Source organism: Thalassophryne amazonica, chromosome 22, assembly GCF_902500255.1.
Source record: "Thalassophryne amazonica chromosome 22, fThaAma1.1, whole genome shotgun sequence".
Lineage (NCBI taxonomy): Eukaryota > Metazoa > Chordata > Actinopteri > Batrachoidiformes > Batrachoididae > Thalassophryne > Thalassophryne amazonica.
In genome coordinates, this window is record NC_047124.1 from 19,554,736 (window position 1) to 19,581,996 (window position 27,261).

Consider the following 27,261-nt stretch of genomic DNA (forward strand, 5'->3'; position numbering starts at 1 on the left):
GATCCTGATCTTTGTTCCACATCACATATGTTTGGTGATGTTCAAATGTTGATTCTGATAAACTTTGACCTTGAGCCTTTGAAGCTAAAATGATCCCACCTGCTGACCTTTGGTCCTGATTGATGACTTTTGCTCGTGACCTTTCATCTTGATCACTCATCACTGTTCGTGCTCCTAACCTTTGGTAACAATTATCATGATTCCTGGTCTTTGTTTGTTTACTCATCTTTGATCCCAGCTTTTGGTTTTGATCACTTACTTTCTGTGATCATGACTTTGGACCTTTGAGCGTAATTGTTGACCTTTCACTGCCTTTAATTATATTTGATCTGAACCTTTGGTTGTGACCTTTGGTTTGATCATACTTCTGACCTTTCATCTTGGTTGATCCACTTTTATCCTGAGCATTGGTCATGATCTTTTTAAAAATGTTCCTCATCTTTGATCTTGATAAATGTATTTTGATCCCAACCTTTGATCATGACCCTAATCTTTGATCATGCTGACCTTTGATCATAATTGCTAACCTTTTTCTGTGTTTACCTATCTTTGATCCTAACTTTCAGTTGTGATGACTCATGTTTGATCATGATACACTTTGATCCAGACCCTTAATCATGATCACTTATCTTTCATTATGGTTCTCTCCTTTGATCTTAATTAATGTTCACAGAACCTGACCTTTGAGGAAGACCACTCATCTTTGATCATGTTCCTGGACTTTCGTTTTGATTTATACACATTGATCCTAGCCTTTTACCATAATCAGTTATCATTGATTGTGATTCTCTGCTTTGATCTTAATTAATGTTCACAGATCCTGACCTTTGAGGAAGACCATTCATGTTTGATCATGTTCCTGGACTTTAATTTTGATTGATACATGTTGATCCTAGCCTTTTATCATGATCAATTATCTTTGATTGTGATTCTCTCCTTTGATCTTAATGTTCACAGATCCTGAGCCTTGAGGAAGACCACTCATCTTTGATCATGTTCCTGTCTTTTCAATTTGATTGATACACTTTAATCCTAGCCTTTTATCACGATCAGCCATTTGTGCTCAAGGTTCTCTCCTTTGATCTTGATTGATGCACATAGAGCCTGACCTTTAATGCTGACTACTCATCTGTGATCATGCTCCTGAGCTTTGATTTTGATTGCTGAGCGTTGATTGTTTACTCATCTTTGATCCTGAGCTCTAATCCAAATGACACATCTTCGATCATGTTTGCAATCTTTGCAAGCACTGCACTAAGGGCATTGATACATGATTGTTTTTGAGCAGGAAAGCAGGATAAAATAATCGAATCAAAGATTAGCATATGGATCCAATCAGGATCCACTCCTTTGATGTGGATCCATCCTACATCCTTGGCCCCATGCCCCGTCCATCAAGTTTAATCAAACTTGTTGCATTAGATTTGCTACCAAACAAACATAACATTTTAGGTAGTGGTCATAACAAACTGGCAAAATTTGAAAAAAAAATAGTCAACCAGTTTCAATATGCATTGATATTTTTTGAAGATGGCACAATAGTTTGGCTGTTTAGACTTGAATTCTGTGTTACATTAACACAGCTGTTAGAACCAGCCCCATGTGCAATCGAGGCCATTTGTTCAATTAACAGCTCTCAATTTCTACCATTAGTGAGGCGGCGGGTCACCTGAAACGACAGAACATGTTCACTGAAAGCAACTTTAACTGCCAACCAGCTACAATCCATCTTTAGTTGAACCTGCACCTTTCATGAATGTTCAGCTGAAGTGAAAAGAAACAGAGCATTTTAAAACTGCCTGCTGTATAATATCAGTATACCAACATCGGAGCAGTGGGCAAATTTTGATGTTTTTGGCTGTTACCATGGTAACACTTCCATCTCTGCAAAAAATGTTCCATTTGAGCCCTAAGAAACTTGTATCTTGAAAATAATTTGACACAAAAATTAAGACTCCAACACCAACACTTAACTGAGACATGGCATCACACCCACAGGAACCCACATGGAGGGAATATAGCACACCATGTGGGCCTTTTATTCAAATCAGGTTGGTTTTGTCAGTTTTTATGTAGGTCAGGTGTAATATGCACCAGTCAACCCAGTTTACCAAATTCTCAAACTTCACACTTTGAGGCATTGACCTACGAGACACAGCCGTGAACGAAAGAACGAGAGCTGCAGCGATCGACAATAAGAAGGAAAACTGTGCAAGAAATAGAAATGGAAACATAAAGGGTAAAAAAAAAAAAGGGAGCAGGAATGGGACAAAAGAGGAAGCCGACCCACATGGGAAGGGTCAAAGTAAAAGGACGAAAGATGAAGCTGAATGAGAGAAACTCTGCAGATCTGCCAGATTGGATGATTGGAGAACTTATGGATAAAAAAAAATGGCAACGCAATGAAAAAAAGGAGAATTTGGCACATAACTCTCATGAATACCTATATACACACAAATGTATTCTGACGAGTTTTAAAAGAGACCAGTGTTCCAGAAGGAGGTGCAGTGTTTGGTAGGAGGTTGTCGGTTAGAGACTGCTGACAGAAACAAATACACAAGCACCATTGATCGGACACAAGGAGAAGATCAATCGACATGGCCGATGGCACCGTAAAAGAAAAGAAAGAACTCTTTATCCAGAACCTCAGCTCTTATAAACCAAACTTGAGGCGGTGTAATTACATAGCAAACCCAGTCTACTCTCCACCGAAAGCCTTTCAGAGTCAGTGTCAATGGATCACAAGGATGACGCATGCATTAGAGAGAAGGAAAAAAAAAAAGAAAACGCCAGCGTGGATAATATCCCCAAAGCCACTGTGATTATATTAATCATTAGCTCAGCGGCTAATAAGGGACCCACACATTTAATAACCTTCATTTTCACAGGATGCAGACTGGAGCAGAGATGCGCCAGCTGGATTTCTGCTCGTAAGTGGAGCAAATATTGGGAGAGAAGGTGTGAGAAGAAATGAGAGAGAGAGAGAGAGAAAGGGGGAGAGAGAGCATGCAATTGTGCATCCATGTGTGCACACTTGCATGCATTTGCGTAATGTGCTTGTCCTCTGGCAATGTTGTCATCTGCAGTGAGACATACTGATTTTTATAGGGTTTGCAAAGAAAATGCGTAACTATTTTGAAGTGATTGTTTCTTTTTGTAGTGGGCAATGTGACATCTTTTTGTGGCAAGGTTTAAAGAGATAAAAACGAATGAATTAGGCCTCTGGCACATTGTTGTGGGTTTTCATCTCTTTTGCTCGAAGTATGCGCGGGTGCGTGCGCGCAAATGTGCGTGGGATTTTTTTTTATTTTTTTTTTTTACTTTTTTATTATTTTTGGGAAAGAATAAGAAGGGGAAAACACGTAGACAGCTGATTAAAGCAATGCGCCTTCGCAATTGCGCTGCGTAATTTTGGTGCCAACATGACGCGGAAACCCGTTGCGCACCACCAGCGGTGCCAAATTCTGATATGCGCTGTTGAAGTGCGTGGGAAAGGAGGGCGATGGGGTGGGGTGGGGGGCTTACCGCAGTAGAGGAGCAGCAACGTTGTCAGAAGCACCACAGCCCAGAAAGTTGACGACATTCTCGGCCAGCGTTTGGCATCTCTGCGCCGCGCCAGTCTCGACGCTGAACCCATTTGGTGGCTGGAGCCGGAGGGGGTGGTGATGGAGGGGGGGAAAGAGCACTTCCTCTTTTTGGAGAAAACAAAAGCAAATTACAATCCAGATCCACCTCTCACAGTGTTCATATCCCCTAAAAAAGACATGCCAAGATCGAGCAACTGACAGGAAAAAAAGCGATTTGCTCCTCAGAAGATGGATCGCTTGTGCGCAAAAATAAAAAAAAATAAAAAAAAAATAAAAAAAAACAGGTCACATTTTCCTCAGGAATTCCATTTCAAAAACGCAAAGAAACAGACGTCCTTGTAGTTGTCCCAAAGTGGCTTAATCACAATTTCCCATCCGATGTCAGGAAAAGCTCAGATTGTTGGATCACATACCGCAGCGTCGTCGAACATTTTTATATATATTTTTTTTTCCCACGACAATCCCGCCGGCGCCAAACCGTAAAAATCCCTTCCTTTATTCGGATGTTCTCTCTTTATTCGGATGAATAAAGGAAAGAAAAAGATGAAGAAAAAAAAAAGGAGGATCTCAGTTTGGCTGATGAAGTAGAAGAAGATCGGCGCGCGCTTTGCGGGCGGGATGGAGAAGGAGATGGTTGGGAGGCAGAGAGAAAAAACGGCGAGGAGGAAAAGTGCGCACCGTGCGTCTACAAGTGATTTCTGTCCAAAGTGAAACATATAATCAATATTACGTCAGCAAATAAGCCACACGAGATCCTGCATCGCAAAGAAAAAAAAGTTAAACACTCAAAAATCACTGCTTACAGAAGGATATCAGTTTAACACCCTTTGCGATTATTTGATATTGAAATCAATCACATTTCTCCACCAATTAGTGGTGTTGCGTTCACGGGTAAAGAGTTTATCTGGACACACAGTAGAGATTGGAGCTTTTTGTCTCTCAGAATGATTCGTGGAGTATGGCGTGAAATTTTTCCCCAATTTTGTCCCTTTTCTTTTACACATCCAGCTCAATTATTAACAGAGCGACCAGCAGGAGACTGGATTCAATTGAAACTGGATTTTACTGCCACTTTTATTGCTGTCTTTTATGTGTGAAAAAAGATATGTATTTATACTGATGAACGCATGCAGTGGGGCAATAATTCTCCATCCTTGTTTGAGTCTTTATGTGCTCCTGAAACAGCAGCACGCTGAGTGGAATCATAGTTCAGCACCGTGGAGAGCGCACTGCGCCGCTCAGCATCAGCACCACGGACAGCGCCATCCACAGCCGCATCTCCTCCAAAGACCATGAAGGACATTTCTCCAGATCGTCACATCTTCTGGCGAAGTCCGAACAATGGAATGAACTTCCAGATAATTGTGAAAGACAGTCAGAGGTTCACATCACCTGCATCCAAAATTGATGTCATTGAGGTTATGAGGAGATGTGATGCATTTTCAGGTGTCAGGGAGGATAAACTGGTGTGTTTGTAAGAATAAGTCTGCCTTGTTTAAAAAAAAAGGGGGGGGGGGGTGAACCTGTTTACAATGGCAAGGACAGTTGGATCAAAAAGTATTTGGACAAACTATAATCATTGGTTTTAATGCAAATTATCACTTTTACAGTCAGTTTTCTTCACACAAGCCATGCGATGGATACATGAATATGTCTTGCACTTCATTTGCATCATTTGTTGTGGTTCTGTATTGCAAATCTGTCTGGAGCAGGATAATTCTACCATAAGAAACTCAGGGGACAATAAGAATTAAAAGATTTGAATCCACAGTGATAGTGTACAGTACAGAATGTTAGAACCGTTTCTGGTAGAGGTCCCGGTCATGATAGTTGTGGGGTTACGTAGAGCTCAAATCTTGAAGTCAGACAAAGATAGAGGTGGGGCCTGCCCCAGGCATCAGACAGGAATGATTGGTGGAGGCGGGGTGGAGGAGTTAGTGTTCAGGACAGCAACTGCAAGCAGCAGGGAGGTGAGTTGGAATTGGCATTTTTAAATAATGTGCATGTTTCTTATTGGTTGTGAGTTGGTGAATAAAAGGGGCACCAGCTGTCTTCTTTGCAGAATGCATGCTACATTAGATTTATCAAATCTGAGTGGCCTTCATCAGAGTTGTCTGGGTGTCTTGGTGGCTTCCCTCACTTGTTTCCTTCTTGCCTTTTCCCTCTGTTTGAGGTGCAGCTCCATCCAGATATGGGAGTGGGTGTCGTCTTCTGCAAGCCTCCCGTCCTGGACACCAGCATGGACTCCCAAAATTTTCAGTATATTTGTATTGTCAATTGTGTTGGCAACACGGCCCAAACAGATGACCACCCCTTTGAGTCTGGTCTGCTTGAGGTTTCTTCCTCAATATCATCAGAAGGAGTTTTTCCTTACCACTGTTGCCTGTGTGCTTGCTCTAGGGGCTGGTAAGGTTAGACCTTAGTTGTGTGAAGTGCCTTGAGGCAGCTTTGTGGTGATTTCGCGCTATATAAATGAAATAAATTGAATTGAACTGAAATAGACCTAGGCTTTGAACATGGAAAAAAATCTCTAACAAGCACATTCATTTGAGTTTCATATAAATAACTCCAAAACCACACATATATTGCATATATTTTGCCAATGCTCATACTTTCCATCATACATACAAATTAAGACGGATAAATGAAGCAAAACAAACTTGCTTTTTGTATTCATGTGGTACACTAAATTTAACCAGTTTTTAATCAGTGTATCCTTATTATATGCCATTTTAATGTGGAGACTTAAAAGATGATAAGATGTATTGTGTTTGAGGTATTGTGTGAATATTGTTGAAGGGATTGACATTCATTTATCAGTATTCACTCACTGCATTTTAAGGGGTACAGTAGTGTTCAGAATAATAATAGTGCTATGTGACTAAAAAGATTAATCCAGGTTTTGAGTATATTTCTTGTTACATGGGAAACAAGGTACCAGTAGATTCAGTAGATTCTCACAAATCCAACAAGACCAAGCATTCATGATATGCACACTCTTAAGGCTCTTAAATTGGGCTATTAGTAAAAAAAAAGTATTAAAGGGGGTGTTCACAATAATAGTAGTGTGGGATTCAGTCAGTAAGTTTGTCAATTTTGTGGAACAAACAGGTGTGAATCAGGTGTCCCCTATTTAAGGATGAAGCCAGCACCTGTTGAACATGCTTTTCTCTTTGAAAGCCTGAGGAAAATGGGACGTTCAAGACATTGTTCAGAAGAACAGCGTAATTTGATTAAAAAGTTGATTGGAGAGGAAAAAACTTATACGCAGGTGCAAAAAAATTATAGGCTGTTCATCTACAATGATCTCCAATGCTTTAAAATGGACAAAAAAACAGAGACACGTGGAAGAAAACAGAAAACAACCATCAAAATGGATAGAAAAATAACCAGAATGGCAAAGGCTCACTCATTGATTAGCTCCAGGATGATCAAAGACAGTCTGGAGTTACCTGTAAGTGCTGTGACAGTTAGAAGACGCCTGTGTGAAGCTAATTTATTTGCAAGAATCCCCCACAAAGTCCCTCTGTTAAATAAAAGACATGTGCAGAAGAGGTTACAATTTGCCAAAGAACACATCAACTGGTCTAAAGAGAAATGGAGGAATATTTTGTGGACAGATGAGAGTGAAATTGTTCTTTTTGGGTCCAAGGGCCGCAGATAGTTTGTGAGATGACCCCCAAACTCTGAATTCAAGCCACAGTTCACAGTGAAGACAGTGAAGCATGGTGGTGCAAGCATCATGATATGGGCATGTTTCTCCTACTATGGTGTTGGGCTTATATATCGCATTCCATATATCATGGATCAGTTTGGATATGTCAAAATACTTGAAGAGGTCATGTTGTCTTATGCTGAAGAGGACATGCCCTTGAAATGGGTGTTTCAATAGGACAATGACCACAAGCACACTAGTAAATGAGCAAACTCTTGGTTCCAAACCAACAAAATTAATGCCTCGCAGATGTGAAGAAATCATAAAAAACTGTGGTTATACAACTAAATACTAGTTTAGTGATTCACAGGATTGCTAAAAAAGCAGTTTGAACATAATAGTTTTGAGTTTGTAGCGTCAACAGCAGATGCTACTATTATTGTGAACACCCCCTTTTCTACTTTTTTTTTTTTACTAATAGCCCAATTTCATAGCCTTAAGAGTGTGCATATCATGAATGCTTGGTCTTGTTGGATTTGTGAGAATCTCCTGAATCTACTGGTACCTTGTTTCCCATGTAACAATAAGAAATATACTCAAAACCGGGATTAATCTTTTTAGTCACATAGCACTACTATTATTCTGAACACTACTGTACATGCCTCGGCTTTCAATAGCCAACAAGTAAAGAATCTGGTTGAATAATTATCTACTGTGGATGGCAATAATGTGTATGTTTTTATTGTCATTATAGCTCACCAGAAACCATCATTAAATATTTCTTATATTTTGTTAAAAAATATTGTGCCAAGTCACTATTTTAGACAGTGTTTAGACTAAAGAAGCAACCTGAAAATGTTGCCAGGCTCTGGGTGATTATAATGAGCTTGTAACCGTCTTATTACATTTTAAACACTTAAACTGCAATAATAATAATAATAAAAATAAACATTGTCATTATGAGGACTAAATAATCATTGATGGCATTTGTTAGTTTCTAATAAAAGATGACAGCAGTTGATTGTGATAATTAGGGTTTCTTCAAACTGAAGCAACAATTAATTGGTTTAATTACCTGCTATGGCAACCAAATGGAATGAATGTCTGCAGACTTTCTCTAATTTCAAGATTTTTCTTTGATGTTCTTAAAGGCAAACTTTGAAAACTTTCCTGAAACATTAGTGAATTATTACGCGCCGCTGAAATAAATTTGGAAATGTAAGACCGTGAATAATGCAAGAAAAAGCAATTGTAAAACAGAAAAGAAAAACAGTTACTAGTCAGTTTTTAATCTCAACATTCATCTCAATGGGTTGGGTTTTATTTTATTTTATTTTTTATTATGCATTCATCAGGAGTGTGGATGCTTGTGAGGACGTCTGGTTGCTATGACCACCTGCAGACTGTTGTGTGTCCATTGCTGCTTTATAGAGTCCAGATTGTCCCTGCTTAGCAATGCTCCAGTAATGTGCACTGAACTGGTCCTCTTATAAACCAGACTGTAAACCCATGTGGGTGTAATAAAGCAGCTAATTGGCGTTTATGTTCCCATCACTCCTTGTAATTGTACATATTGCTTTACCTCGGCTCCTTTCGGTAACTTTTGTCAGTAACAATGTGAGAAACGGCCCATTTGTAACAGTAAGTATAGATAAGGTTACCTACGTGTGTACAGCCGAAAAGTATGCTGTTTGCAATGTTTTGTCCTGTCACCAAACGGTTCCCTTACAGTTCAGTCTGTTACTTCCAATTTAAGACACTAGCAAAGGCAGAAAACCTTGACAAATACAATAAAGTCATGCCTGTAAATTCTCATAAGGGACACAATAAACAGATGTGCTGCAAAGCTCCACAACACAATGGAGGTAGTAGCAACTAGAGGTGGGCGATACTGGGAATTTTGGTATTGATCCGATACTAAGGAAATACAGGTCCAGTATCACCAATATCGATACCGATACTGATACTTTTTCATATTTAAGCTTCATAGATCCAAAGGATCTAAAAGACCTAGGACAGAATTTCGCCAAACACTGTACATGACAACAAAATACTTTATTATCACAATCAACATTTTTGTTTAAAAAATACCACTCAACACAATTTAAAACAAAATCTCCTGAGGTAGAGGGCTGACAAACCACAATACAAAGGTGCGTTGCTCCGTGTTGTGTGACACAGCTTAGCGCTGCTCTTACAGACAGAGAGTAGACTTTGATGAATCTGTGTGCGCAGCAGTCAGTGCATGCAGGAGAGAAAAAAACCTTGAGTATCGATCTTTTTACACGAGGATTGTTCAATATCAATACCAGCGTTGGTATCGATATTATCGATATTAGGATCGATCAGCCCACCTCTAGTCGCAACACAAAAAGAGATGTCTGTCCAGAGGACTTCTACTGAATTCTACTGCTCAGTGCATTGCACATAAAATTGCACAATAAAATGTGAAAATATAGTTGGGTTAAGAGTAAAATAATCAATAAAGTAAATCAACTTCTCAGTTCTGCCGACCAGGTAAAGACAAAAAAGTGTTGAGATTCTCTTAACAGTCAGTCAGTTCAAGTCCTCTAGGTAGAACCCTGTTTTTCTTGCTCCCCTCTGTTTCTGATTATGCTTCTGTGATTATGATCCTGATATTTATCATCTTTGATCTTGATACCTTTGATCCTGATGATGGGATCAAGATCAAAGAGTAAAATAATGAAGATCAAAGAGCAGAGGCAAGGTTTCCGCCCCTTGGTATGGATCTGCAGCAACATTTTGGCTCTTCCATCACACTTCATCTGTATCATTCTCACGCCCTGTGACTATGATCCTGATATTTGTCATCTTTGATCTTGATATTTTTTATCCTGATGACGGGATCAAAGTGAGTAGAAATTAGCTATCAGGCTGTAACTTCAGAGATCAGGATTAAAGCAGTCAAAATCAAAGAGCACAAGATCAAGATCAAATTAGAAAAGAATCAAGATCAAAGAGTAAAAGAATGAAGATCAAAGATCGGAGGCAAGGTTTCCGCCCTTTGGCATGGATCTGCAGCAACATTTTTGCTCTTCCATCACACTTCATCTGCATCATTCTCATCCACCCTGCTGTAAATGGGTATCGACCTTGTCTGGAGAAGTAACCTTCGATGAACCGGTGTCCCATCCAGTGGACACTGTAGATTCTGATCTGCTACAGGCCACAGTATCTGCGGATAAGCGTCCACTCAGTGGGCATCATAGCTCGTCGAGGACTTTTTCCTTGACCCAAAGCCTACCTTCCCACCATGTTCCATTGAAATCTCTTCATGTCCTTACAAGATATCCTGCTGGATAACAAACAAACAAACACCCCATTGCGGTTTGTTGGTGCCTGTAGTTGCATGCACTGCAGATTCACCTAGTTCTTTGTTTCTCTCTGCATGTGCCAAACTCATTCTTCTAAAGCAAACATGAGCTGTAACCTACATATGTTCCCATTCCCAGGTTTTTTCTCCCCATTTTTCATTTCTTAAACTCCAAACAGAATGAAGCACTCAAGACATGACAACATTCTACCCATATTAAAGGCTGCAAAGTTGAACAGAGCGCTACATCTGGCTCACCTGAAGAGAAATATATATTTTTTATTCTTTCTGAAATTAAATCAAAATTGCAGCACCTGTTCTGTTGATGCTCGGTGCTCACTGATGCTTTGCATTCGGGTCTGTCCTCTGCTGAAGTTCAAATGGATGTGGCAGCGTGTCTGTGAAATTTAAAGTACAGACGGTGTTTTCAGCTGACATATCCAAAAGCCGGTAAGAGAGAAAAGTCAAGTCTGGGAGCATGCACTCCTGCCACGCTTCGCCACATCCACAACACCACAGAATTACCTTGGGTCCTGGATGGCAACCGCCCAAACAGACAAACGGTCCATTCTCACCTCTCAAAAGCAGCCATCTGTCCGTGGCAGCCAGGTGTAACGTGGACATCCCATTGGGTTTTTCCAGCTGCCGTGGTTCCTCAAGACTGCTCAGAGAAATGCACCACCAGCTGGCATTTCCTGAAAATGCAAGTGATACTTCTCAGGGAGTCTCCCTACGTAATTGTTCATTTGACACAAAGTAATTCCCAATGGTACCCAAGGATCCTGTGAAGAGACCTTCTACCAAAGACATCTAGTCATCACCTTAGGTCACTGGCTAAGTCTTGGGAAACATGAGAATCCAAAAGACTTGGACTTTGCAAGGTATCTGCATCACCGTACACATGTTTTTCGAGAGGTGAGGTCTTGCCAGGCATCTCTCAAGATCTCAAAGCCTTCAACTCCCCTTGGGCAGTGCATTCAAAGGTCAAATTCTTCAACCAATGCTGGCAGCCATTTGCTGGGTGGACTGGGATGGTGCAAATTAAGTGTCTTGTTCAAGGGCACAAACAAGTAGCCTAAAGCACACACCTGGAATCCTACGATTGCTCTATATTTACATATATACATTACACAGACACACAGATACACAGATTTTGATTTTGAGCAGCACTTTGAATGTATAATTGTACATTGTGTGCATATACGTGCACAAACATCTTGGCAGTAAACCAGTCGTAGTAGTAAACATTGTATTTTTCTGTACTTAATGCAAAAGTACATGTTTCAAGACTTTGTATTCACAGTAAAACCAGTATACCACCATGTTGGATTGTTCCAAGCAAAATTGAGATTTTAAACATTTCTGTAGTAAACGTATTTTTCTGTACTCAATGCAAAATTACATGTTTCAAGACTTTTTATATCCACTGTAAAACCAGAATTCTGCCATGTTGGATTATTCCAAGTAACAATCGAGATTGTAAACATTTCTGGTTTTGAGTTCCACTTTAAAATTAAAATGGCTGAAAGCGATATTGAATGTCAGGTTGTGTGACGGAACAACATGTACCTTTTTATTTTATGTTAATATGTAGTTTGTTGCTACAGTTAACAAGCTAGGCTATACTGGGCACATTGTTTAGCTTCACTGGGGCTGGACAATTATTTCCAGGATTATTTCTTTTTACGTTAGCAACTTCATCAAACTGATATTTTGTGGAGATAAGATACATTGCACAATATTATTATTATTTAATTGCTTACATTCAAAGACATGCACAGTGTTCAGATGAAAACAGGAAGTGAACTCAGCACTGAGCTATAACTAACATTTTACATTTTATTTAATTTAAAGACTAAAACTTATCCAGTTATCATTATTTCAAATAAACATTTATGTTCTTTAACAAAGGCTCTGTATTCCACCGACCCAGCCCCCCCGGCTCAGTATATTGACCAAGACGTTTGTTGTTGTTGGTTTGTTTTTAAAAAACAATCACATAATGCATGTTTCTGAGCTTGCTGAGACGGAGACTTGTGGGCTTTGAGTGAAACAAATAAAAGCACTATATAAACTTTATAATCTTCCTTTGAGACTTGAGCCCCTTCAGCTGTACTTCCAGTAATCCAGATTGCAAATATTGCCCGAGGCCAGAATTTATGTCTAGACGATGCCTTTATGAGATCCAGTGGACTGTGGGAGAACAGAGCTCTGTAATACCTACACATAAAACAGCATGTTATGTATATTTTGGGGGAAATTTAGGAGGAAAAATGGAGATTTTAAGTGCTGGATAGTCACAGGCTGCAGCAGTCTGCTCTGCAAAGTAATTCTCTTTTTCTTTCTCATCAATATTTCTCATAGGTCTTAGCCATACAGTGCAGTCCTTCCAATTACTTTGTCTTTCTTTACTCTATCCATCCACATCTTTGCCCCTACTTCCATTCTCCTCACTCTTTTACCGACATACTCATATATTTGTGAAGGCATATTTCTCCTACTTTTGTTGCACCTCTAATTCTATCTTATGTTCAGATTTTCCCATGCTATGGACGGATACAGCTTTTTCTCCCTTCTCTCACGTTTTTTCTTTTCTTATTGTGGCTATAATATGGTCTCATAGTAATATTTCATGAATGCAGATGACTGGCAGCAATATTGTGCAGGCAGTAAGATTACATGTGTGTTGTGAATCCACTTATGTAAGGTGCATCTGACTGTTGTGCTGTTGGTATAGTTATGGACTTGAGACCAGGTTTTCACTGGTCTAAGGTGCAAAGGTTTTCTGGTAATGGACAATATTAGTGCACCAGACCTTACCTTATTTTGAGACCACCATGTCCACATGAGCACAACTGGTGTTGTTGTGTAGAGGACATTAAAAATGACATCAAGCAGGAACTACTAGTGATACTTGTGCTTGACTTGTGCCGGGTGTAAGATCTGGCCTTTACAGTTAGATCAAACACTTTTGACCTTGAGTTTGACCTTCCACAGTCATCCATGTGAGCAACAGGAAAGTGAAATATGAGTTCATATTAGTTTTGAATAGTACTGATTGAAGTATGTTTGGAACAGCCATTCTAAATGTAAGGTGTATATATATATATATATATATATATATATATATATATATATTCCTATATATATATATATATATATATTCCTATATAAGGAATGGACCCTGAGTTTGACCTTGGCCTATGACCTTGACTTTTAACCAATTAAAAAAAAAAAATTTATCCTTGGCTGAACTTCATCTACTACATACAGATACTGATAAACAACACAAATGAATGTTCTTTTGATCGTTCCACCAAAGTTCACAGATATCAGCCAAAAACCTTTTGAATCACCTCAAAAAGACAAAGAATCAAAGGTAACTCTATGATGATTTAACTGGGATGGAAAAAGTCCTTCTCACTTGAAACTTTTTGATTTAAGTTGATTGGAATTGCAGCTATTGACGAAGTACTTCTGTCTCAAAAACAAGAAGGTTTGATGTTCAAAGCCCAATCATGCCTAAATTTCTGTCTACATCTGAAGTTACATAAAACCTGTACTAAATCAACATGTGGATCCAATGTGGCTCTTCCATGGCAACTCCTTGCAAAAAACATTGAATTGTAAATCCTGCTTCATCCCACTGTACCCGACAAGGAGCAGGACTAGTCCATCCAAAGAAGCAATACTCCAACAATTACTGGACTTTCTGGAACAATTTCTTTTTTCTTTTTTTCTTTTTTTTTTTTTTTTGTATATTTGTGAAACAATGAATTAGGAAATGCTTAAAAAATGACATCACTGAGTGAAAGCTTGCCACAGCCATTGTGACACTAATAGAAAAGCCAGTAGGAAGCTTTTCCTTCTGTTGGGAAGGCGCTGAGCCTCTCAGCGTGGGAGCGTCTGAGACCTGACCTTTTTCCACGTGTCTTCCCTTTGATCCATCCAGACACAAGCTACTTTCTCTTTATTGGTCCACAGAGGAGGGCTTTGAACTGAGCATGCCACTCAGTGATTTAAGCGAGCAAAGTCTTCTTTCTGGTGCCACAGCAGGCTGTCGCATACTGTCACGGATTAAGGGAAATAGGAAATTGTGAAACCCTAGAATAGAGCTTTATTATCATTGTTTAAAAAAAAAAAGATTGTTTCGGCATCTCTAGGATTGACAAGTAAAATAGTCAAAGATATAAATCTAAAATCAAATAGAGATTAAGACAAGGAGGTAGTACAAAGTAGTAATGCAAAATGATAATATACAGCGCAAAATGGAAACTGAGAGTAGCAGGGTTTTACACTTCCAGGAGGAGGAATTCTGAACTTGACTACCTGTGGGAAGAAGCTGGTTTTTAATCTGTTAGTTATGGTTGGGTTTGAACCGTATTACTTCCCAGAAGGCATTGGGGAGAACAGGTGAGTGGGGTGCTTTTAAAATTCAGCAGGCTTTATTTTGGAGCTGGCCATAGTAAATATCTCCAAGGGAGAGTCACTCTGCTGCCCTCACCACCCGTTGCAGGTCCTTCTTGTTCTCTTCTGTGCAGCTGGTGAAGTGCGCCGTGCAGCAGTAGGTCAGGAGGCTCTCTATTGCTGACCGAGTTGGTCAGCAGATAATGAAGGAGGCGAGCGTGCCTTAACTTCCTAAGGAGGTAAAGCCCTGTGCTGGGGCTTGGTCACCTGCTGGGAGATGCATGTGGTCCAGGTGAGGTCAGCAGAGATGTGCACACCAAGGAACCTAAAGCTCTCTACCCTCTCCACCTCCTCCCTGTGTATGTAGAGGGCAGAATGCTCAGTGCACTAAATCAGTGTTGACCTAATTGGTACCACAGGACCAAACAACACTTACAACTGAGACTCCGTATACCACATAAAAATGTATGATAGAAAACCCAAAGTGATATCTATGGTCAACATTTAAAAGTGCTCCAATCATACTGAAAAGTATCCCACATTATTTGTCTAAAGATTGAACAAATGGTTAAAATGGACATAGCCAGTAATTTTCAGAAAAATGATCAATTGAAGCAAATAGAACCTTGGGGTCTCTAAGTAGTTTAAGAACAAAATGTGTTTTTTGGCCTCAGTGGTTATTGAGACAAGAGCTTCCTTTCGTGAAATTCTATTGTAAGTACCTCATTAATTATACTGTATCTGAATTAATGGTAAATGTCCACCAGGTGGCAATATGGCTCCATTTCAAGAACCTTGGGATATGACTAAGACTAACCTGTTGCTTATATTAGTAGATACAAAGTGGTGCTATTTCACCAAGGTCAGAAGTGATAACAGGTGTTTCCAAACATTTTTTAAAGTGTTCAGTTGGAGCAAATAGAAATTTGGGTTCTCTGATTAATTTGCCCTGACACCTCGGTGGTTACAGCGATACACAAAAGGGTAAATTCATTTGGGTTCCGTGGTGAAAATGGGTGTTTCTGCCCATTTTTGTGGAAAATGGTCAAGTAGAGCAAGTATGAACTTAGGTTCCCTGAGTAATTTCAGTACGAAATATGCTCTGAAGCGTCAGTGGGTTCTACAGGAGGATGTCAGGCTTTTTCATTGGCAATAAAGGAGGTTCAAATCAAAATTTTTGGTAATTTTCAGGGAAAATGTTCAGCTAGCGCTTGTAGAAATTTGGGGTCTATGAGTAGCTTCAGTCTGACATAATCTGTTCTAAAGCCTCAGTGGTTTCTGAAACAGGATGGGGGCCATTTAACTGTGGTTAAACGAGGGTCACATGTATATTTCTGATCATATTTAGGGATAATGTTCAGTTGGAGCAATTAGAATCTTAGGGTCCTTGGGTAGCTTTAGCCTGAAATGTGCTCCAAACCCTCAGTGGTTACTGCAGCAGGATGACGCACCCTTTCATTGACAATAAAGCAGGTTAACTGGAAATGTCTGGTAATTTTCAGGGAAAATGTTCAGCTGGGGCTCCTAGAAACTTGGAAACTTAGTTCCTTGAATAATTTCAGTCTGAAGTCTGCTTTGACACCATAGTGGTTACTGAAACATGATAGTGGGCCATTTGTTTGTGATTAAAGGAGGGTCACGTATACATTTATGGTAATTTTCCAGGAAAATGATCAACTGGAGCAAGTAGACACTTGGGGTCCTTGGGTAATTTCAGCCTGAAATGTGCTTGAAACCCTCAGCGGTTACTGCAGCAGGATGATGCACCGCTTCATTGGCAATAAAGCAGGTTAGAATGGAAAGTCTAGTAATTTTCAGGGAAAATGTTCAGCTGTGGCTCCTAGAAACTTGGGGTCCTTGAGTAATTTCAGTCTGAAGTCTGCTCTGTCACCACAGTGGTTACTGAAACATGATAGTGGGCCATTTATTTGTGGTTAAAGGAGGGTCATGTGTACATTTACGGTCATTTTCCAGGAAAATGTTCAGTTAGAGCAAGTAGACATTTGGGGTCCTTGAGTAATTTCAGCTTGAAATGTGCTTGAAACCCTCAGCAGTTACTGCAGCAGGATGATGCGCCCTTTCATTGGCATTAAAGCAGGTTAAAATGGAAATGTCTGGTAATTTTCAGGGAAAATGTTCAGCTGTGGCTCCTAGAAACTTGGGGTCCTTGAGTAATTTCAGACTGAAGTCTGCTCTGTCACCACAGTGGTTACTGAAACATGATAGTGCGCCATGTGTTTGTGGTTAAAGGATGGTCACATGTACATTTGTGGTCATTTTCAGGGGAAAATGTTCAGTTGGAGCAAGTTTACACTTGGGGTCCTTGGGTAATTTCAGCCTGAAATGTCCTCTGAAGCCTCTGTGATGACTTGAAAGAGGATGGTGAGCCGTTTCATCAGGGCTAAAATGGGTATTTTGAGTCACTTTGAGGAAAAACGTTGAATTCAAGAAAAACAAACTTAGGGTCATTTAGCAATTTTAGGTTAAAATCTGTTCATGCATGACTTATTATCAGCTTCTTGTAGAATTCAGTCTGCACATGTGAAGAATAAGGCGCTGTCAGATTTGTGGTGCACTTACAGTAATTACTGCACAGTAGTAAGATGCATAATGATATCATTTACATTTTTCCTGCAATTCTCACCACTCCTATCCACGTAGTATTCACTATTACCTGGCCTTAGTCCAAGCAGCAGAGACAGAGCGTTTTGACTATGAGGTGATGTGTTAATCATCCTCTGGTTGAGGGCTATTACTACATTCACAGCACTTTCCATTTCGGTGTGTTCTGCTGACGTCTAAGATAACCTTGAGACCCCTGAAGGAGTGGACGCATACGTTCTAAAGCGTGCACCGATCGCCTCCCACACTCCGAAAAAAAAGACTACAACATTATAACAGTAATAATTACACACATGAGATAAATATCTCAGCCCAGCCTTGGTACTAAACCTTTCAGCGCATGAGTCAGATTGAGTAAAGTGCAGTGGATTTGAACGCCTCACCGACTGCGCGCACCTCTTGTGGCAAATTACCATTTCAACACAGCTATTTACATCGCCGAACAGACAGCGAGCAGCCCACGCTGATCTACCTGTTCCGCTCACCAGCGTCTCTGTTGTCATCAGGGCCAAACCTGGAAATGTTGGAGCCCTGGGCGAGACAGATTTGGGAGTTAAAATTTAAATTTAAAAAATGACCTGGCCCCAGTTTGCAAACTGCACAGACCATGTTCATATTGTCCACGTATTCACAGGTTCACCATGTGAACAAGCTTTCATTGGAAGTCGGTGGACATTTGCAAAATTTTACATTTTTGAAAGGTTTATACAATATCCAATCAGAAAATGAATTATTCCACTTCCCTGCAAGTCATCATGGTGGCCATCTCGGATTTGTAAAAATGGCAGCTTAAAATGGGAGTTTTTCAACATCTTGGCTCCTAGATGACCTAGGATCTTGATTCCAGGGCATAAGCACACATTTTCAGGGTGAAAGCAAAATAAAAAATAAAAAAAATCAATGCTGTGAATTACAAAAATGTATGTCATCACCTACGCCCAAAAAATCCAAGATGGCCACCCATAACTGTAGCTTTGACAACATACACATTTTTTAATTAAACCATTGGGTTCTCTGGCCCTGACAATGTATATTTAGTCAATGGGATAAAGATTCTAGGTCTTCTAGGAACCAAGATGTGGAAAAGCTGACATCCAATATAGTGACCATGGTGGTTTCTGGGAAAATGGAATCATCCATTTTCCGATTGACTATTATATGCACTTTCAAAAACATGTAGTTTTACTAATCTCCATAAAATTCCAGTGAAATTACTTAACAAGTCTGACAATATGTATAGACTGGAGGCCATTTTTAGACCTATGTTAAAGAACTATTTTAGGAAATTTGCTTCTGGCAGTGGTAGACTAAACATTTGTTGTGTTATTTTGTCGATATTAAACATTTTGCAATGGGAGCAGTGAGGTGGGACTATAAAAAACAGTATATATTTTATAGGTAGCATTATGTGGGCATATATTGAGTTTTGGGCAGCACAGTGGCTTGGGGGACATTTGCAAAACATTATCTTTTTGAAAGGTTTATACAATATCCAATCAGAAAATGAATTATTCCACTTTCCTGCAAGCCATCACGGTGGCCATCTTGGATTTGTAAAATGGCAGCTTAAAATGGGAGTTTTTCAACATCTTGGCTCCTAGATGACCTAGGATCTTGATTCCAGGGCATATATTGAGTTTTGGGCAGCACAGTGGCTTAGTGGATCACACTGTTGCCTCACAGCAAGAAGTTTATGGGATCGATTCCCTCCTGGGTCTTTCTGTTTGGAGTTTCCATGTTCTCCTCAGGTTTGCATGTGTGTCACCTCAGGGTGCTCCGGCTTCCTCCCACTTCCAAAGACGCATAGGTTAGGTGAATTGGTGACTCTAAATTGAATGTAGGCGCATGTCACTACATTCACGCCTACATCACCTCCGCGTCCACCGGCCAATCCGGAAATCAATCTGAGGGTTTTCCACAATGATGATGAATTAATGTTCAACTAATTGTTGGAGCTCTATAGCCTATACGCTTTTCAACTTCTAGACCCATCTGACTAGCCCATGTGCTACAAGTCATGCTGGGATTCTGAGCCTTGCAAGCTACTTTGTTTTGTCACAGTTTGGCTGTTTGTTCACATTTCATCTCTTTGGCTCTATGTTGAAACCCGTTTTCAACATCCAGCACCATATCATGAGAGATGTCATTGTTTCGTGTTGGTTGTTTGTTCGAGGACTTAATGAATGTTTGGACAAAACCTTCTGAACTGGCTGAAATCAAAAAGTGGGTGCAAATTCATACACATTAAATTGTCTTGGTATTGCAATTGCAAGTTTGCCTGCTCCGTGTTAATGTGTTGTTTTGCTTTCAACCCCGACACGGTGCAACTACCAGTCAAGAGGGCTTTTTTTTTCCCAATCCCATTAAATGCAAAACAAGGTGAGAGGTGGTGAACTGAAGACAGAAGAGAAAGTCTGGAGCGTGAGGCCTCCAACTGAAAAAAATCAACTCACACAGACAGCACTGATTACATGGAAATGAGCTCCAACCTTCCTCAGTGTGACTAAATACACAATCCAATGAGGTTTAGAGATAAATAGCTCCATATCTTTACTAGATTCCATCCATTTGTTTTACCCGAGGCCAACAAATGGCCATCATGTATTGCGAAGACCTAGTGTCCGTCCGTCCGTCTTTTTACTGCCACAGTCTTCAAATTCACAGGGAACATTCTTGGGACACAGACCTTGGACAAGTTCCAAGATGGCTAACCTTGACATATTTAAAGAGGTATTTTGAGAGGTTAAAAACTCACATTCTGTTTGAACCTGTTCCATTTTGTTTTTGAGTGGCGGGTGTGGCAGCCAATCAGAGTAGAGCTGTACAGTGATGTCAGTGACTGGTCTCTCCCTAAACATGTTTCTCATATACAGTATAATGTAAAAGCTAGTGAGAAATAAACACTTCTAACACTGAAAACACCATTTTTGGAACCTAATAACACCTCTGAGCTTATTTTGTGGATGTTAGCATGGTGACATCACACGCTAGTAGCTAGCTGCAAAACTGTGTTTTGTTTGTGTGTAAATATAACCTCTTTCTCACATATTATGTAAAAGATAGAGAGAAATAAACACTTCTAAAACCGAAAACACTGTTTTTGGAACCTAATAACACCTCTGAGCTTATTCTGGAAACGTTACCATGGTGACATCACAGGCTGGTCTAGCTAGCTGCAAAACTGTTTCGTTTGTGTGTAAATATAACCTCTTTCTCATATATTATGTAAAAGATAGAGAGAAATAAACACTTCTAAAACTGAAAACACTGTTTTTGGAACCTAATAACACCTCTGAGCTTATTCCGGGAACGTTAGCATGGCAACATCACTGGCTGGGAGCTAGCAGCAAAACTGTTTCGTTTGTGTGTAAATATAACCTCTTTGTCATATATTATGAAAACATAGCGGAACATAAACACTTCTAAAACTGAAAATGCTGTTTTTGGAACCTAATAACACCTCTGAACTTATTTCGCGGACGTTAGCATGGTGATGTCACAGGCTGGGAGCTAACTTCCTGCGGAGTTAAATTTGTCTTATTAATACCAGCAAATGCACAGAGTGTGATCTACAAATATTCCTTGATTTGCATAACTTCCACTTTTGTCAAACGCTCACGTACATGCACACGCAAAGCCTCCTGGAGACGCTGTTAAAACGTAAATATTGTTTTTAATTGACTGATTAATAGAGGGGCTTTATTGAACTAGTACAAATTGTATGTAAGACAACAGAATCTTAATTAATTAAACAACTACAAATTATAAAGAACACAAGGCTCATACAGCCGAGGGATTTTAGCATTGCATTATATATAAGATGTATTAAAGGGGTCATAATATGAAAGTGTTTTTAATCAACTTTCTATCCAGGGTTTTTTAATGCATAGAGAAATGTGTGGTGTGGTTTTTTTTTTTGTGTTTTGTTGTTTCCCATCAGTGGTGGGCACAGTTCCACGAACTGCGAATTAGTGAAGATAAATTTTTTGTGAGCAGATTAACTTTTCAGATAATTTTCAAAACCATCAGCAGGCCGATTAGCTCCCACTAAATTTAGTTTCATTAACTTTCAGTCCGCTAACATTTTTGTTGCTGGTAAAGTGAGCAAAGATTTACAGTCAAAAAAGTTTGTAAACCCTAAAATCATATGTGGTAGTTCCTGTTTATGAACAGGAATCAATGCTGTGTTTATGAACGCAATACAGGTGAGCCATCAATTCCATTAATGTTTATAATTATAATGTACAGATAAACTGTAACTACTAATACTACAATTTACTGCTTTTGCTAAAGATGATAACAGTGTTTGGGGTTTTATTTATTTTTATTTATTTATTTTTTGCGTGTCCATTTTGTGTCATGTTTATAAATGCAACATGGGTAAGTCGTTCCTGTAATAGTTTATAAATATACAGAGATAAACTGTGACTATTAATACTCCGATTTATTCATCTTTATAAAGAAGTTGACCATGTTTGGGATTTTAATTTTTATTTATTTACTTTGAGCATTTGTTTTGTGTTTGTGAACGCAATATGGGTGAGTTGTAGCCCTGTTAACGATTTATAAATGTATAATATAGAGATGAACTGTGACTAGTACTGTGATTTATTACATTTATTACATATTGTAAATCACCTTGGAGATGTTATCTAGTTACAAAGCAGAGTTTTTAGGTTTAAAGATTTTAATTTCCCACTAACCTTTACAAAATATTAGAGAAAACATGGCAAACATGAATGTATTCCACCATCTTGGATTATTTTGTTCAAACATTCAACCAACATATAAAAGTTTTAGGCATCTCAGAGTTATAATAAAAGTAGTGTTTGATCCCCACCCCCCATGCCCCCCCCTCGCTTTTGTTTATTGGCATGCCAACACAAAATCATTTCCAACAAAAGTGAGCATGTGAGCTATATTTTTTATTCCATAATAATAATAATAATAATAATAATATTTTATAAGTGTACTGGCCAGTAGAATACCACATAAACACAGTTGCAAATAATGCAATATTAAAATGATTGTAAAACACAATTACTCATACTTTAAGTCGGATTTATCTTAAAATAATCTTTGAGCGGCCTTGCGATTTATAATCTGGTGTGACATATATACGGAAAAAAATCACAACTAGAACCCAATTTTCATATAGATTATCATTAAAGTTGAAATTCATCACTTTTTTTAATGAATATTTATCAGGTTTTCATAATGTTTTAATGTTTTTATGATGCATTAAATACATCTAAATACTAAATGAAATACATTTAAAACTATACATTGATACTACTGCACGCCTTCTGAAATCCTGGGTCGGAATAACACATCAAACCCTGCTGTTTCATCTAATACTCTATTATTTAATGCTGCTACTGCTTACATTTAAAATAATTTTTACAAAAATGCATTAGAAAAAATTGCTGGAGTGGGAGGTCTGACATCATACTGCTGCAAAATGGGGTTCAGACACATTGCGCAACAATACCACAGTATAAAAAAACCACTCTGTGCTGGAGCCGATCAAAGCAGTGGGCGAATAATGACATTATCAGCCCACCTTTCATGATCAACTCTCCTCCAGAGTGTCCCAGTCAGTAATAATAATGTAGGTGTATAATATGACCGCGTATAGCTGCAATAATCAATTTGTGGCCTCCAAAGTGATAAAATGTCCAAACACTGCTGGATGTATCATCACCTGATAAAGTTGCCAAAACTGTCAGTGTTCACAACCATCACACTCGAATCTAATATTGTTCCCAGTGGAATTTGACCAATGAACATCAAATATTTACTCACTCTTACAGCTCTGATTTGGTCTCCTGAGACGCCTCCTGAGTCTCCTGAGATGAATTTACACTACATGTTCAAATTCTGTCTGCTGTTTGGCCGTGGAAGCGGATCATTGTTGCTCAAGTTGGAATGGTCAAAGTGCAATGCAACTGTCAAAAGCTATGGAATGAAAATGGTGCCAAAATAACCTAAATTAAAATTGACTCCATTTTAAAATTAAAGTTGCTTGAGTGTGAGCGATACAATTTATATTGAAATGAAAATTCAGAATGAAAGGACTCATCCTGTCAAAGAAAAGTATGTATTCCTGCTCTGACTTTTTACAATAAAACTAACGGTAAAACTGGTTGTTTGTTTGAGCAAATTTGTCCAGTTACTTATGGAAGGAATGTGTATAAAAATGGTTGTAATTCATAAATATTAGCAGCAGTAATTTTTTTTTCTATTAAAGTTGTACGGCCTTTCAAATTTAACAAAACTGACAAAATTTATATTCTACTAAAATCTAAGAATTATAATGTGGGTTTATTTTTGAAACGTGTTGTAAAATTACAGCTCATTTTAAAGAAGCGAACATATTTACCTGGGCGGGAATTCCATAGCGAATATTTTCACCATCTACAAGACGGAGCGTGTGTGCGTGGGCATGTATGCTAACACACTTAAGATATCTTGTAAATCACTTCAGAGGTGTTAACTGGCATTAAAAACATTTTCAGATTATTTCTTGTTAATGTTTACAAAATATAGGAGAAGGATATAGAAATAGAAATAAGCTGTTTCGGCACATTTTCTGCCATCTTGGTCTATTTTGTCGAGCGAGCAGCCAGCTGATGTCATGCTGCCTTTCTTTACTCCGATTGGCCATCGCTGTGTGCTTCCCAGCATTCCTTGCGAAAGTCAAGGGAAGCCCCCAAGTGATCTGTTATGGCCGCCTGATCGCTTGAAATTCTCCCCTTCAGGGGCAGAAATTCTAAATTGTTTCCAGACAGCGTGAATTTTGATCATATTGACAACACCATATTATGAATCCCTGATTTAAATGCTAAGGAAGAAAATTATAGTGGTGGCAGAGAAAATAATTTTATGATTTAAATCTTATAAAAGGCAGAGGCCATACAGCTTTAAAGCTGAAAGTCTGCACTAGAAGCACATGTTGATTCTGACATTATTTTTTGTACTCCAGTTGGTGGGGACGGAACAGAGGGGAAATTTACAAAAACTGTCACTGTCCAAATCCATTCATACACAGCTTGCATGCGTTGCCATCTCTTTACCATCTGTTGCCACTGCGGGCCGCCAGTTTGCATAGCTTCGTGGAGAATGTATTCAAAAGGCGCCCTCTTAGAAATCATGTCGGAATTAGCTTTGTGTTGCTTTATTGTTATGGCACATGAAAACAGTTTTTAAAATTATCATTAATATTATTATTATCCCATTATGGCTTGTATGTAACAGTGACGCGGCTACCATATTTCCTCCAAACTCTGTGTTTTATTCGGGCAGAAACTTTTTAATAGGATCCCACCAATGACAATTAACCGCCACAGTTTTTTTTTTTCTTTCTTTCTTTCTTGTGAACACGCTCCCATTTAATTACATTTACAGACTCTGAAATGAAGTATGGTGAATGCTTTAAGTCACCGACTCCCAAACTAATTTGCACAGTAATGAATATATTTCACCAGGAAATCTGAAATGATCCCACATGAGGTTTTTTTTCTCTTTTTTTAAGGGGGGGGGGGGGGCAGCTATAAGAGCCTTGGAAAAAAAAAAGTCTTGGAATAAGAGATGAGCTTCAACTTTGTAAATTTCCCATCGGATTAAATAGGCCAGCCTTTTATAGAAGGATGTGGGGTTTGTTTCACTGTAATAAAAGTGTTGATGCCAAACAATACCCCCCCCCCCCCCCCCCCCCCCGCCTCCACAGGTGCCCCTCTATTTACTTTTCCCATCATGCTTTGGGCTATATGGCCATGTACCAGCTCATCAGCTGGATCCGCTCAGGAAGAGCCACCTTATAGTGGATTAGATCAAGTCCAGACAGGCAGGCGGCGGTCGCATCTCTCCTCATCCTTCACTCGCTGACCTCCAAATAGCACTCATTTCTGTCCGATCATCAACGATGGGAACAACCAGAGGGTTCATTCATTTGGTTGCTACATTTTCCAAATGGTTTGACTCCTTAACCTTGTTCTGCCCTCCAAACCAAACCGAAGACAACAGGAAAAGCGTTGGAATACTGAAAACCAAATTGTTTCAGAAAATGATTGATTGAATGATTGAAAATGAAAGGCAAAATTAGCACGCTGCTTCAGAAATCAATTTAGTTTCTAAATTTTAGAGGTGGGCGATACCGGGAATTTTGGTATTGATCTGATACCAAGTAAATACAGGCCCAGTATCGCCGATATCGATACCGATACCGATACTTTTTCATATTTAAGCTTAATAGATCCAAAGGATCTAAAAGACCTATGATAAAATTCCGCCAAACATTGTACGTGACAACAAAATACTTTATTATCACAATCAACATTTTTGTTTAAAATAAATCACTCAACACAACTTAAGACAAAATCTCCTGAGGCAGACGGCTGACTCGAGGAGAGCGCTGAGTGGGCAGGTCAGGCTGAGCCTGCCTGCATGGCTGTTGGCTGGCACCGCTAAGCCATGTGACGGCGCAACAACAAAAGACCAGAGGGGGGAGGGTGTGCTACTCCATGTTGTGTGACACAGCGCAGTGTTGCTCTTACAGACAGAGAGGAGACTTTGATGAATCTGCATGCGCAGCAGTCAGTGCGTTCAGGAAAGAAAAAAAGCTTGAGTATCGATGTTTTTTACACGAGGATCATTCAATATCAATACCAGCGTTGGTATTGATATTATCGATATTAGGATCGATCCGCCCACCTCTACTAAATTTATGAAACAACACAAGGGTCTTGGAAAATGATTTCCTGTTCTAAATTCCTCAAACAGTTGCTTCATTAAAGATTCGCTATTTTTTAAAAGATGAAACAGCTAAATAAATTGACCCCTTCAGAAAATTTGAATGCACAAAACACTAAATACAATTGCTTCAGAAAATGATTTAGTGTTCCTCTATGTTCAAAAAGTGAATGAACCCATTGTTTCATCAAATGATTCACTGTTATGAAAAGTTCTAAAGGCAAAATTAATCAACTACTTCAGAAATCAGTTCAGTTTCTAAATTGGTGAAACAACACGTGAGTCTCGGAAAATGGTTCACTTTTCTAAATTCCTTAAACTGAGTGAAACAGTTGCTTCCTTAAAGATTCACTATTTTTGAAAAGATGAAACAGCTAAATGAATTGACCGCTTCAGCAATTGTTTCAAATGCGCAAAACACTAAATATAATTGCTTCAGAAAATTATTTAGTGTTCCTATATGTTCAAGAAGTGGATGAACCCACTGATTCATCAAATGATTCACTGTTCTGAAACGTTCTAAAGGCAAAATTAACTAACTACTTCAGAAATCAATTCAGTTTCCAAATTTCTGAAACAACACAACTGCTTCTAGAAAGATTTATTATTCTAAAATGCTCAAACTGAATGAAGTAATTGATTTGTTAAAGATTCACTATTTAGAAAATGAAATAGCTAAATGAATTGACTGTCAGCAATAAACTGTTTTACATGAACAAAACACAAAATACAATAGTTTCAGAAAATGATTTAGTGTTTCTATGTCTTCAAAAACCATGATTCATTGTTTTGAGAAGTTCTAAAGGTAAACTTAACCGACTGCTTCAGAAATTGAAGGAAATTATTGCTTCATTAACGGTTAACTATTTTGAAATGATTAAACAGCTAAATGAACTTACTGCTTC

The 27,261-nt window shown here is 38.9% G+C and overlaps 1 protein-coding gene across 2 annotated transcripts in view; it reads right to left on the reverse strand.

Annotated features, from left to right (window-relative positions):
- Positions 1–3,755, reverse strand: part of LOC117503790 (chemokine-like protein TAFA-5) — a 269,799-nt gene extending 266,044 nt beyond the window's left edge. Inside the window, exon 1 of one of the 2 annotated variants that reach the window (XR_004558664.1) lies at positions 3,526–3,740. Coding sequence is in view for 1 of the 2 variants with exons in the window: in XM_034163039.1 (XP_034018930.1) it covers positions 3,526–3,637 (112 nt within the window). In the remaining variant the exon portion in view is untranslated. Of the gene's footprint in view, positions 1–3,525 lie in introns of both variants that reach the window. The other variant, XM_034163039.1, reaches the window with a different exon arrangement.
- Between the last annotated feature and the right edge of the window lie 23,506 nt (positions 3,756–27,261).